Here is a 12,971-nt window from a genome sequence, read left to right as displayed (position 1 = left end):
AGCGGAGGCATGTGGCGGGTGGCCTTAGCGATGGCGCACAGTGGCTGTGCGTAGGGTGTGGAAGAAGAAGAAGAAGAAGAAGAAAAGAAAAGAAAAGAAAAAGAAGAAAGAAAGCAAAAAAAAAAAAGGGAGTCGCAGGAGCAGGGGAGGCGGAAGAAGAAGAAGGAGAAGAAAAGAAAAAAAGAAAAGAAAAGAAAAGAAAAGAAAAAGGAAGAAAAGAAAAGAAATGGAGAAAAATATAAAAAAATAGAGAAAAATCCTAAAAAATTTCAAAAAAATAGGAAATGGATATTTAGTAATATTTCAGAAATTTTGGGTAAGAAAATTGTTTGGGCACGCGTTTCGAGAATATGAGAAGCATATCGAGGAAGCTGAGAGGCTAAGTCAAGGTAAGTAAAATTCCCTAGAAAATTCTAGAAATTCAAGAATATTATTTTATGAATTTTCGTAGTGAAATATTTTAGAAATATTTAGTTTGATTTTATTGAAGAAAAATAGGAAGAAATAAAGAGAAAAATAAAGAAATACAAGAAATTATGAAAAAATAGGTTTTAATATTTATTTAAATAATTATGGTGATTAGGATGCTTTGAGGCTAAAGTTGAAGTGGCTGGTGCGAATTTTGTGGTTGATATGCAAATCGAGGCGATGCACGAATTTTGAGACAGGGGCGACTATCGAGGTAGCTCGATAAGCTTGAGAAGGTAAGTGATACTTTCCAACTAGATTTAGTTTTATAAAAAATGGTTGGTTGTAGGTGATTTATTTTTCAAATCCCAATCCTCGGGAATGCTTTCATCATATTAACATGCTCTAATATGTATCAATCACGTAAACTGCATACATGACATGCTATGAAATGCATATGTACACGTTGGTATCATTGATCACACACATCGAGGTCGTAAGTAGTATGAACTAGCACCGCTACTTTACCAAGGGTGCCCCCAAACACCCCGGCTTCGAAAGAGGTGACCGTAAGAATGGTAGATAGCATGAGGGGTGTAGTTGATACCTACGATGAGTAAGACATTGCATACACACATGATATAGCATTATGTACCCTTACTTAGATGGTTCATCATCTAACTTAGGATTTGCCCCTGTAATATTCAAACGTTCTAGATGAAGATTGTAGTAGATACGAGGATGAATGGGGCATGAAATGGTACTTAGCAAGGTGTATGATAAATGAAATGTATGTTATGTAGCCCTGTATTTAAGTTCTGCTACTTTGGATTCTGGATGTTTTGAAAGCATGAGAATGTATAATCTTATTTAGGGTTAATATTAGTTAAGAACTTATGTTTTGTATTAAGTTATGTTGAGGAACGATGATATAAGAATTTATTTATGATCAATGTTAAGATGTCAGGTTTCGATCATTGCTTTCACATTTGATGTGTATAATGATTCTCTTTCGAGAAAAATGAATGGGAATTCTGGGAGACGGATTTGAGGAATGATTTTATTTAGCTTAGTGTTTGAAAGAAAAAAATTTAGTGTCCCAGAATTGTCCCAATTTATAATGCACTCAGGAAAGCGGGGCGTTACACACATAATTTGTAATTAAAAGCTTTAGAGTACCAAATTCCGTACTCCATAGTTCTAGCCATATAACGCAATACCCGCTTTGCTGCTCCATAATGAACCTTTGAAGGTTATTGCATAAACCTGGAAATAACACCAACAAGAAATGCAAGATCGGGTCGCATTAAATAAATCAAGCCTCCAACCAAGCTTCTGAACTTCTTAGCATCTACCATTTCTACTCCATCTTCGTGTTGCAATTTTTCATTAATATTCATGGGTGTAGCTGGAGGCTTGCAATTAACCATGCTAAATTTACTAAGGAGGTCCCTGACATATTTCCTTTGTGAAAGAAAAATTCCATCTTCTGCTTGATGGACTTCAAGGCCAAGGAAATAATGCAATAAACCCATATCCGACATCTCAAACTCATTCATCATTTGAGACTTAAACTCATCCACAAGAGAACTAGAGGAACTAGGGTAAATGATATCATCAACATAAAGGCAAACAATGATAAGATCATTTTTACCTTCCTTTTTCACATACAAGGTGGGCTCGTTCATACTTCTCTTGTACCCTTCTTTCTGAAAATACCCATCAATCTTGCTATACCAAGCTCGTGGAGCCTACTTCAATCCATACAATGCCTTTTTCAACTTGTACACTTTTGTTTCATCACCCTCCTTTATGAAACCTTTTGGCTTTGCTACATAGATCTTTTTCTGTAAATCTCCATTGAGAAATGTTGACTTGATATCAAATTGATAAACAAGCCATTGTAATTGTGCAGCCAATGCTAGAACAAGTCTCACTGTTTCAAATCGACCTATCGGGGAAAAAGTTTCTTCAAAATCAACACCATATTGCTGTGCATATCCTTTTGCCACAAGACGAGCTTTGTGCTTTTGTATACTTCCATCTACAACAAATTTGGTCTTGAATACCCACTTCAAACCAATTGCATTTTTACCTTCCGGTAAGTCAACCATCTCCCATGTTTCATTCTTTTCGACAGCTTTCATCTCTTCCACCATTGCTTTCTACCATTCTTCTTTTTCAGCTGCTTCTCCATAATTTATAGGGTCAGAAACAGTAAGAGCAAACTGAGAAGATGCATATATATTAGTCAAAGATCTATACTTCCTTGGCGGTGTCTCATCTGAAGACTCTTGAAGAGCTGTAAATGAAGAGTTTCTGCCTGGTGTTGCTGAAGTTGATGACTTTGCTGACGTCATAGCGGGTGAACTTGTAGGGGTTGGCTCTTGTCTTTCCTGTGAGGAGATTTCAACTGGCATAGGCATCTCTTGCTGTATTTGTTCTTCACCCCAATCCCAGCTTGCATTTTCATCAAATACTATATCCCTTCTAATTAAAATCTTTCCACTAAGAGGATTATACAGTCTATATGCTTTGGATTGAGTACAATAACCAATAAAAATGCATTTTTCAAGTTTTTCATCAAGCTTTTGACGAACTTGTGAATTTATCAAAGCATAAGCAACACACCCAAAGACTCGTAAATGACATACAGATGGTCTCCTTCCACGCCAAGCTTCATATGGAGTTTGGTTCATGACAGCCTTTGTTGGTGAGAGATTCAACAAATAGACAAATGTTGCTAGAGCTTCTGCTCAAAATTGGTTTGAAAGTCCCATTGCTTGTAACATACTTCTTGCCATCTCCACAACAGTTTTATTTTTGCGCTCAGCGATGCCATTTTGCTCCGGAGTGTAAGGAGTTGTAAACTCTCTATGAATGCCACTTTCTTCACAAAACAAATTAAATTCTTTGGACAAGAATTCTCTGCCTCTATTTGTACGAAGAACTTTGATATGGTAGTCACTTTGCTATTCCACCATAACCTTAAATTTCTGGAACTTCTCAAAAGTTTCTGACTTGCTTTCCAGAAAATAAACCCAACTTATGCGACTATAATCATCTTTAAATAGCAAGAAATAATGACTCCCACCCAAGGACTCAGTTTGCATAGGCCCACATAAATCAACATGAATTAATTATAGACAGGTTGAAGCTCTCCAAGCTTTTCCATCAGGAAATGACTTCCTAGTTTGTTTTCCATAAATGCACCCTTCACATAAATCAATAGAGCTAATTTTTGGTAGCCCGCGAACCATACCTTTATCACTTAGCAACTTCAGGCCCTTAATGTTAAGATGCCCGTACCTCAAATGCCATAGCTTTGAGTCTTCCTTTGCACTTGCAGTAAGAGCAAAATTCAGGCCCTTAGAAACATCCAGTGGGAACATCTTGTTTGAAGTCATGTTGATATGAAACTTTTGGCCTGATTTCTTGTTTTTAATGACACATGCATTGTCATAAAATAAATCAAAATATCCACCAGCCATCAATTGTCCAACACTCAATAAATTGTATCTTAGATCAGGTACAAATTGAACATTGTTCAATTCTTTTACCTTACAATCGCTAGTACTGACTCTGACCATGCCTTTTCCTTTAACTTGCATCTATTTTTTGTTGCCAAGCTGTACTTTTATCCTTTGCGTCTCATCAAGCTCCTGGAACAAAGATTTGGTGCTCGTCATATGGTTCGAACAACTGCTGTCTACAAACCACAAATCACTTGGTTTACAGTTAGTATCAATACAAGCCATAAAAAGCTTGTTTTCTTCTTCATTTTCTGCTGCAAAATTCATGTTCTGATCTCTGTACCAACAATCAGCTTTTATATGCCCATATCTCTTGGAATGATAACATTGAATGCCACTCTTCATGTTTCCTTGCTCATTGGACTGCCTTTGTCCTTCATTCCTTCCTCTGCCTCTACAGTTACCTCTACCACGATCGCGAGATCCTCCTCTTTCTCGACCTCTACTTGCTGAACGGTCCTTGTCTCCATGTTTGGTGGCTATCTCCTTCACTTGAAATGCCTTTTCTTCTTTCTTTTCAAGTGATCTATTGATTCTTGACTCATGAACTTGAAGAGATCCCATTAGTTCATCAACCTAAAGAACTGACAAATCCTTAACTTATTCTATAACAACTACCACATGGTCAAATTTTGGAGTCAAGCTTCTCAATACTTTTCCAACGACCGTCTCATCTAGAATTTGCTCACCGTAGGAGCGCATTTGACTAACTATTGCCATTGCTCTTGACAAAAACTCAGCAATAGATTGCCCATTCTTTATAACTAAGGTTTCAAAGTCATGTCTTTGTGATTGTAATCTCACTACTATGACCTTTGAATCGCCGTGGAACCCCTTCTGCAGAATTGACCATGCTTGCTTTGATGTGGTTGCTGCTGCAATCCGTGAGAAAATAGTCTCATGGACTGCTTGCTGGAGAATGAATAATGCTTTGGCATCCCTGTTCTTGATTTCTTTTAGGTTTTTCTCCTCTTCCTTGGTTACTTTCAGGCTTTTCTCCTTTTCTTTATTGGGTTCTATATCAATGAACCCATACTCCACCAAGTCCCATAGTTCTTGTAATCTGAGCAATGTCTTCATCTTGATGCTCCACCACTCGTACTTTTCACAATTGAAAATCGATATGAGTGGTTAAGAGGAAGAAAACCCAGTTGCTTCCATTGTTCTCTTGTGTATCACTCTTCAAACTTAGAAGGACCCAAGCCTCATGTATTGTGGCTCTAATACTAAATTTGTTGAGAAAAGGTAACAAGAAAGAGGTAGCACACACAAATGGGAATAAAGCTTTTGCAGATGCTTTATTACTTTATGGTAAAAGTTAAATTAAATAAAATAACCTGAAGTGCATCTATATATATAGGCCTATATTGAAACAAACAAATCAAAGATTTTAGATCACTCTGTTACTAATGAAGGTCCACTACAGCCACTAGCTTATTATTAGCAACAACGCCCACTACGTAAAACAATCTGCTAACAACCCATGTACCCCAAGACTTGGTCTAAACAACGAACCCAGTCAATCTTTGAATCACGTCTCCAACAAGAAGATGGATAGGAGGTGTAAATATTGGAAATGCAAGAGGGTAAAATCATAAATGAGTTGGCCAACTCAAGAAGCTCTCTACAACGTTTTTGCGAAAGCTGGTGGCCGATGGCTTTCTACAAATGCTATTAAATAAGAGTTTAAGCTATTAGGGATGCCAAACAGGTAAGTAAATAAGTTTAGTAGCTTACAAGCTAAATTAATAGCTTATAAATGGTTAAACTGCATTGCCAAACGAGCGGGTTTGCCCCTTATTCCAGCTAAGTTTCTACCAAAAACTTCTCTTTTAACTACTTTTTTTTTTTCCACCCAACTTCCATGAGAAACTTTATAATATATATATATATATATATAGATAATATAACAAAATTCTCTTATGGCTTTTTTTTCTTTATTTTCCACTTTTCGCTTATATATATATGTATAAAGCAAGAATTCGAAAACGAAATAGTGATAGGTGTAGAAATATTAAACAAAGAAGTAGAGCATTCATGAGATTATCACATACATGTATATTATATAGCTGATTCGCGAACTTGCGACCTCCCCAATTTTGAATCCCGTTGCATTGTTTGCTTTTTGCTTCCTTTGTGCAATCTCTTTTCTTTCAACTGATTTGATTCGGCTTCCTACGGCTTGAGACTGTGTGAGAGCTATTGTAATATTCTTAGGCTTTTCGGATGTTTCCCACTAATGGTGCCAATTATTGTTGCCAAGATATAACAATAAATTTATTTAACAGAAAATGTCGTCGTCAGGCTGTCTGAATTTGCAAGAAAAAAAATAGTCAAAGGGTGCAGAGAGGTCCTTATGCAAATATTCTGATATCTAAATTAGACACTGAAGATGATAAAGGTCATATAAAATCAGTATTAGAAGCGTACATTTTTTGGAATGAGTGTCTTCTTATTTATAAGAGGTATGGAATAATCTTAAGTAGTTCAAGATTAAGATTATTACAAAAATGTCTCTTTTGATTTTTTGAAACCCCGTTAGGATTAGAATTCTTACAGAGAACATTTATTTTGATATTTTGAAACTCGTTAAAATTAGGATTCTTATGGATGATACACTACAAAAAAATCGATATTTAGCAGCGATTTTTTTTTTTTGTATTTAGCGGCGGTCAAAAAACCACCGCAAAAAATATAATTAGCGGCGGTTATTCCAGCGTTTGCTGAAAACCAACCGCAGCGAAAATTAATAAAAAAAATTAAATTTTTAATTTTAGCAGCGGTTTCAAAACTGCTGCAAAAATTAATAAAAAATTAAATTTTTAATTTTAGTGGTGGTTTCAAAATCGCCACAAAAATTAAAAATTTAATTTTTTAATTACCAGGCCCGCGCGCAAGCGTGGCCAGCCCAACCTGCACCCGGTCACTCGAGCCTATCCTGTGCGAGCCACGTGGCGATGTTAGAAATTAAATCCCAGCACCTTCCCCTCCCTAAGTTTCGAACCCAAGATCTCAAGTATGCGCACCCGTGCGTGAACTGCTTGATCTATGATGCCCCCTTGACATTTATGCACATATATATACTATATACTAATCTAACAACTAATTTTTAGAATTATATTTTATATTTTTTAATATATGTTAAAAACATTTATTAATTGATTATTTTTTAAAAGAATAATGGAATAAATTAAAAATAAATTAATTGAGTTAAATTAAATAAATTAATTGATTAAAAATGAAAAAAGATTTATATATTTTTTAAAAATTATTAAAATTTTATATGTTAAAGTTTTTTTAAATTTATTTTTTTCTTAAATTAAATTTTTAATGAATTTTGCTATTAATTTAAGTTCAATTTTAAATTTATTTTTAATATTTTATATTTGTTTTTATTAATTTAAATTATATATTTTTTAGATATTTTTAATTATTTTCTATTAATTTAATTTTTTAATGAATTTTGAGGCTATTTATAAAAATCGCCACAAATATTAATTTAATTTTAATTTTAAATTATTTAATTTTTTGAATGTAGTTATAGTTTTTAAAAAACCGCCGCTAAATTTAATTTTTTAATGAATTTTGCGATCGTTTTTGAAAACTGCCACAAATGTTAATTTAATTTTAATTTTAAATTATTTAATTTTTTTAATTTAGTTCCGATTTTTGAAAATCGTCGCAAATATTATTTTAATTTTAATTTTGAATTATTTAATTTTTTGAATTTAGTGGCGGTTTGTCAAAAACCACCGATAAATTTAATTTTTTAATGAATTTTACGGCGGTTCTTGAAAACTGCCGCAAATATTAATTTAATTTTAATTTTAAATTATTTAATTTTTTTTTATTTAGCATCGGTTTTGGAAAACCGTCGTAAATATTATTTTAATTTTAATTTTGAATTATTTAATTTTTGAATTTAGCAGCAATTTCTTAAAAATCACCGCAAAATTGAATTTAATAATTTAATTATTTTTTTTAAATGTAGTGACGATTTTTTCGAAACTGCCGTAAAATTAATAGTTTTATTAAATTTTACTGTGATTTTATGAAATCGCCGCAAAATTTTAAAAAAATTGCCCCAAAAAACATATTTTGCGGCGATTTTGAAACCGCCACAAAAGATCATGTTTTGCGGCAATTTTTAAAACCGTCGCGAAAAAATTACTGTAAAAAATCATTTTTTTTGTAATGGATGTTTATCTCAACATTTTGAAATCATTTTAGAATTAGAATTCTTTATGAATAATTATCTATCTTTTTCACAGAATCTTTGGTGGGATTTTTGATTGTCGAATTTATCTAGTTTGTGCGTTGTGTGGGACCTCCCCTCTTCTCCCAAATGGGTTATAGGAAAATTTACACCTTTTAGCCCAAAAAGTTATTGTGGACTTTTGGGATTTTGTGGTCTTTTAATGGATTTTTTTCTTATGACACAATAATTATAATGATTAAATTTTAAACAATGTTATTTAAATAATTAAATTTAAAATATAAGAATTTAAAATTTTTAAATTTCAAATTATATCATTTACATCAATAACAACCAAAGACAACAAATTTTTTGTCTCTGGGTTCAAAGAAGGAAAATTTTCTCTCTGAAAAACTTTTAGAGACAGAAAAATTTTGTCTTTGATTCTGTTTTTGAATTAGAAATAGAAAATTTTTTTCTATATATTTTCTTAATATTTTTTTTAGTCGTTATGCTTCTATATTAGTGACGAAATTTAATTCCATATATTTTCTTAATGTCTCTCCTAATATATTTTCTTATTGTAAAAATATATTTTTTAATCCTTATACATAGATATAAATATTATTTAAAGAAATTACACTAACAACTTTTGAGGTTTGCCTTAATGACAAAGAGTATCCCTCGAATTTTAGAAATGATATGACCACTTATTTAAAAATTGTGTAAGTTCACCATCATACCCTTCTCTATTCCAAAATAATATGTAAAATTTAAGAGTAGATTACAATTGTGACTCCAAAGGTTAATTAAACTCCAAACTAATAAAGAATAAATTGTTCCCCGCCCCCCCCCCCCCCCCCCAAAAAAAAAAAAAAAAAAAAACACATAATGAGCCTCAAATGCTTAAATAAAGATAAATTACAGAATCTTGAGGTATAGCGAAATACAAGTGATACCCCCCCACCCACGTCTTTCTCCAAATATATTTCTTAGTGTAGAAATATATTTCCTAATCTTTATATATAGATATACATATTATTTAAAAAAATTACACTAACAATCTTTGAGGTTTGCCTTATTGATACAGAGTGTCCCTCTCATTTTGGAAATGATGATGAACACAATTACTATTTATCTGTTTGGGCTCTTTTGCTTGTCCCTCTCATTTTAGAAATGATGATGAACACAATTACTGTTTATCTGTTTGGGCTCTTTTGCTTTCCTTATTATCTATGTAATAGTGACCATTTGATTCTTGTGGTTTGTAATGAACCTAACGTGGGTTTAGATGTTTTAACATTTAATATTAGTTTAATGGTATTTTAAATGTGGGTCTAAGTGTTTTAATATTTAATGATAAATTTCTTAAAGGGCGTAGAAATAGTTTTAGATTGTACAATTTTATTTTATGGTTCATGTGATCGGAAAATAAGTATATGGGTGTAAATTTTTAAGAAATTTAGATATAATGTAATAGGCCACAATTAAATTAGTTAATGAGTTCTTGGGCCTATCAGGTGAGCTATGTGAATTCTGGTTTGGGCTTAGGCCCAAAGGTAATAGGATTTAAATTTTATTACGTGGATAAAAAAAAATAAAAATGGATGTCTACTTGAAGTGGCAGGCGATTGCAACTCTTTCTCCCTTTCCCTTTTGATTCTCTGTTCTCCCTATACACTAATTTTTTACCATTTGGATGATTTGGTGCTTGATTCTGTCTCCTGTTTCATTGGCCATCACTTTCGTTCCTCCTTTTCCAGCCGCTTCATAACCTTCCTCGTTCCTCCTTTTCCATGTTCTTATTCTGTTTTTTCTTCTTCTTCATTCATTTGTGGCGTGTTCTGTTGCTGGTTGTTTTGCACCTTTCATCAGGCAAGTTTCTCCTATATTTCTATTTTATTCTCAAGTCCAAGTTCTATCCATACACTCCTTATGTATTACGTAAAATATAATCAACTATTGTTCTATTTCTCTATGTTTCAACCATTGTTCTGTTTCTCTATTCCCTGTGAATCCCTTTGATGTATCCAAATGGGGTTTGATTTACTCCAAGGTTTCCTTCTGGAATGGCCTAAGGTAAGTAAAGGTTATATATATATATATATATATATACATACGTAGCAAGTCTCTCTTCCCCTGTTCCAAGCAAAACACACACACACACACATATATATATATAATAGCCTCCATTATTGTCCCAGCTGAGTGACCCACTTGTATATCTATATATATGCTAACAGCCCTTGTATATACATATACATACGCCCCATGTTTCTGTCCCAGCCATTCCATCATTTACATATTCATATATAGATATATAAGCGCGGTAGTATACTCTCGCTATTTATTCGGATACCCCATGCTTTATTCAAATCATATATATATATATATAAACTCGACTTCATCCCTCCCTTGCCATATTCGGATCACTCGCTTAATATATATATATATATATCCGTGCACCATTGAAACATCCTTATACCTGTTTAAGCAACCCACTTATATATACACATATTAAGCATCCAAATAAATAATATATATATATATGTAAACACATGCACCCACGCATCCTCTGTAATTTGAAGTCCCACCCAGAAATATATATATAAAATAATTCCATCTCATAATTATTTTTGTAAAGGAGAATTTTTGGTCCAGAAGTGTTTTCTGGTTTTTCTTTAATTATATTTAATTATATATATATATATATCAGAATACATTCTACCTAATTTTGATGTCTTAAATCGAATAATTCAAATTATATGTAAAGAAAAATACATATATAAATGCTTGGTATGCATACAAATAAATTGTAAAGAATTCATTAGTAAATTAATTAAACTAATTCTTGAGTAAATTATTATATTTCGTGTGCATAGTTGATATGAGTGGAAAAAAACTATCCATTATTGTGAGATGGGCATAAAATATATATAAGAATGGCAATCGCTCGTGAGATGAAATTCATGAGGTTTATATATATATGGAAGTGAATGCGTGACACGTTTCACACACATTCAGTATGATCATATTATGTGACACATTATTATTTATCTTTGCGCACCTAATATTTTGCGCGGAGAAAAAGGGTACCCTAGAGCACTTGGCGCGGGACGAGGTGGCCATAGCCCGGCAGGTTGGCTCCATATTTATCGTGAGGTTTTGTTTATGTGATACACTTTGGCCTGTGTTGATTGATAGCTTGCGAGCCTATAAGATTGGATGCTGATATTAAATTTATATGCACATTTGCATACTAGTACATGGTGGTATGATACATTTAACTTGGAATTAATCAAGTCTTAAATTGTGAAACTTGTATACAACTATCGAGCCTTGTGGCTCACTTGATCTTCTTTGCCATTCCAGGTAAAGGGGAGGCTATTATTGGGGGCGAGTCTAGTAGGACTAAGGTCTAAGGATAGTGGTGTACGGGAACGCGTCCTAACTTGAAGATCCTATTTAGCATTTTGGTGAGGTTTGAGATAAAATGATTTTTATTTTGTTAATTAACATTAGAGCCTGTTAATTATTTGATATGGCCTTCGAGCCCCAAACTTATGAGATATTGGAAGTGTAACTGAACCTTAATTTTGTTTTCGCTACTAGTAATGAATTAAGTTGTTTGTTTTATTCTGGTTTGTTCTATATTATCTCTGTGATGACCTCTTTTTGAATATCCTATACTAGCAGGAATATTCGAGAGTGAGCCCTTATATGGTTTCTTATGAAGGGGATTGTTATGTCTCGCACACTTTAGCCCTCTTGGGATACTCACCTTTCAATGGGGTCATACCTGTGCTTTGCATTGGGATTCTTAAGCTGCCCTTTGGTAGCGACCCCCCCCCCCCCTAATTATCTCTTGATTAACGTCTTCAAACCTTTTGGTTCTTTGCTTATGAGATTAATCGTTCTTGTTTTTGAATTGGCTTATGGGGTCTAGCCCTTACATCCATTCCATATATTGTTGTTGTTTCTTAGTTTTAATATTATATTTAGCAGGAAAAAAAAAAGATGTTGAATCTTTCAAAAAATAAAAAAAGAAGTTGGAAATTCTGAAAATGCTATTTAGATCATTAAAATAAAACTAAATTCCTCTTATTGTTCGAATTTTTATTAAACAAGCCAAATATTTATGATACTACAATTTTCTAATTTAGCAAGATGTTATCTCTCGATCTAATGTGCCCAGAGTCGGACCTTCCATGAGGCCCATGAGGCGGCTGCCTCAAGGCCTATGGAAATTTCACTACTTGGGGGCCCATGAATTGAAAACATCCCCATTTGTAAGGGCCTATTGCCTAGCCCAACCCAGCCACCCACCCCCTTCCCGTCTGCAAAGTTCGTGACCCTTCTCCCTCATTCTCTTTCGTTCGCTGCCCTAACCCTACCTCTCTCGCTCCATCATGCCTCGCCCTCGCTCTCGCCTTTCGCTGCTACTCCGTCACCGGTTGCTTGCTGCCTCTCTCTCTCTCTCTTCTTACTAATCCGTAGCCCTTCACCCTCACCCTCACACTCACCCTCTCGTTCTCTCCCTCGCTCTTTCGCCTCTCGCTGCTTGGTCAACGGTCGCTCGTCCTCACCTACTCGTCTCGCCCTCGTGGTCGATGGCTCGCTACTCAGTCGCTCGCTCTCTGTCGCTCACCCAATAAGCATCGCCTTTTGCTGCTCTGCTCGGTCGCTCGCCCTTGTGGGTTGTGGCCAGTGGCTCGCTACCTCTTGCTCCGTCGCTCGTTGTTGCTAGTGACTCGTCTCGCCCTCGTGGCCGATGGCTCGCTACTCAGTCGCTCGCTCTCTGTCGCTTACCCAGTAAGCATCGCCTTTTGCTGCTC

The 12,971-nt window shown here is 34.3% G+C and overlaps 2 protein-coding genes across 2 annotated transcripts; both read right to left on the bottom strand.

Annotated features, from left to right (window-relative positions):
* Positions 1-1,661: 1,661 nt before the first annotated feature.
* Positions 1,662-2,096, bottom strand: LOC127788031 (uncharacterized mitochondrial protein AtMg00810-like). Its single transcript, XM_052316151.1, has one exon. The coding sequence runs from the start codon at positions 2,094-2,096 to the stop codon at positions 1,662-1,664; it is 435 nt and encodes a 144-aa protein (XP_052172111.1).
* A 1,923-nt stretch (positions 2,097-4,019) lies between these two features.
* Positions 4,020-5,021, bottom strand: LOC127788030 (uncharacterized). The gene is made up of 2 exons (XM_052316150.1): positions 4,560-5,021; positions 4,020-4,517 (listed from the first exon to the last, which is right to left on the bottom strand). The coding sequence occupies exons 1-2, from the start codon at positions 5,019-5,021 to the stop codon at positions 4,020-4,022; spliced, it is 960 nt and encodes a 319-aa protein (XP_052172110.1).
* Between the last annotated feature and the right edge of the window lie 7,950 nt (positions 5,022-12,971).

Source organism: Diospyros lotus, chromosome 13 (assembly GCF_014633365.1).
Source record: "Diospyros lotus cultivar Yz01 chromosome 13, ASM1463336v1, whole genome shotgun sequence".
NCBI classification, from domain to species: domain Eukaryota; kingdom Viridiplantae; phylum Streptophyta; class Magnoliopsida; order Ericales; family Ebenaceae; genus Diospyros; species Diospyros lotus.
Note: the sequence above shows the minus strand (reverse complement) of the source record. Positions and strands in the feature narration are given on the sequence as shown.

Bases quoted from the DNA above. Each gene is read 5' to 3' on its own strand.
- LOC127788030 (XM_052316150.1), bottom strand. From the start codon at position 5,021: ATGAAGACATTGCTCAGATTACAAGAACTATGGGACTTGGTGGAGTAT. The intron at 4,518-4,559 runs GTAGTTGTTATA...TCAGTTCTTTAG, and splicing joins CTCCAAAATTTGACCATGTG to GTTGATGAACTAATGGGATC.
- LOC127788031 (XM_052316151.1), bottom strand. From the start codon at position 2,096: ATGAACGAGCCCACCTTGTATGTGAAAAAGGAAGGTAAAAATGATCTT.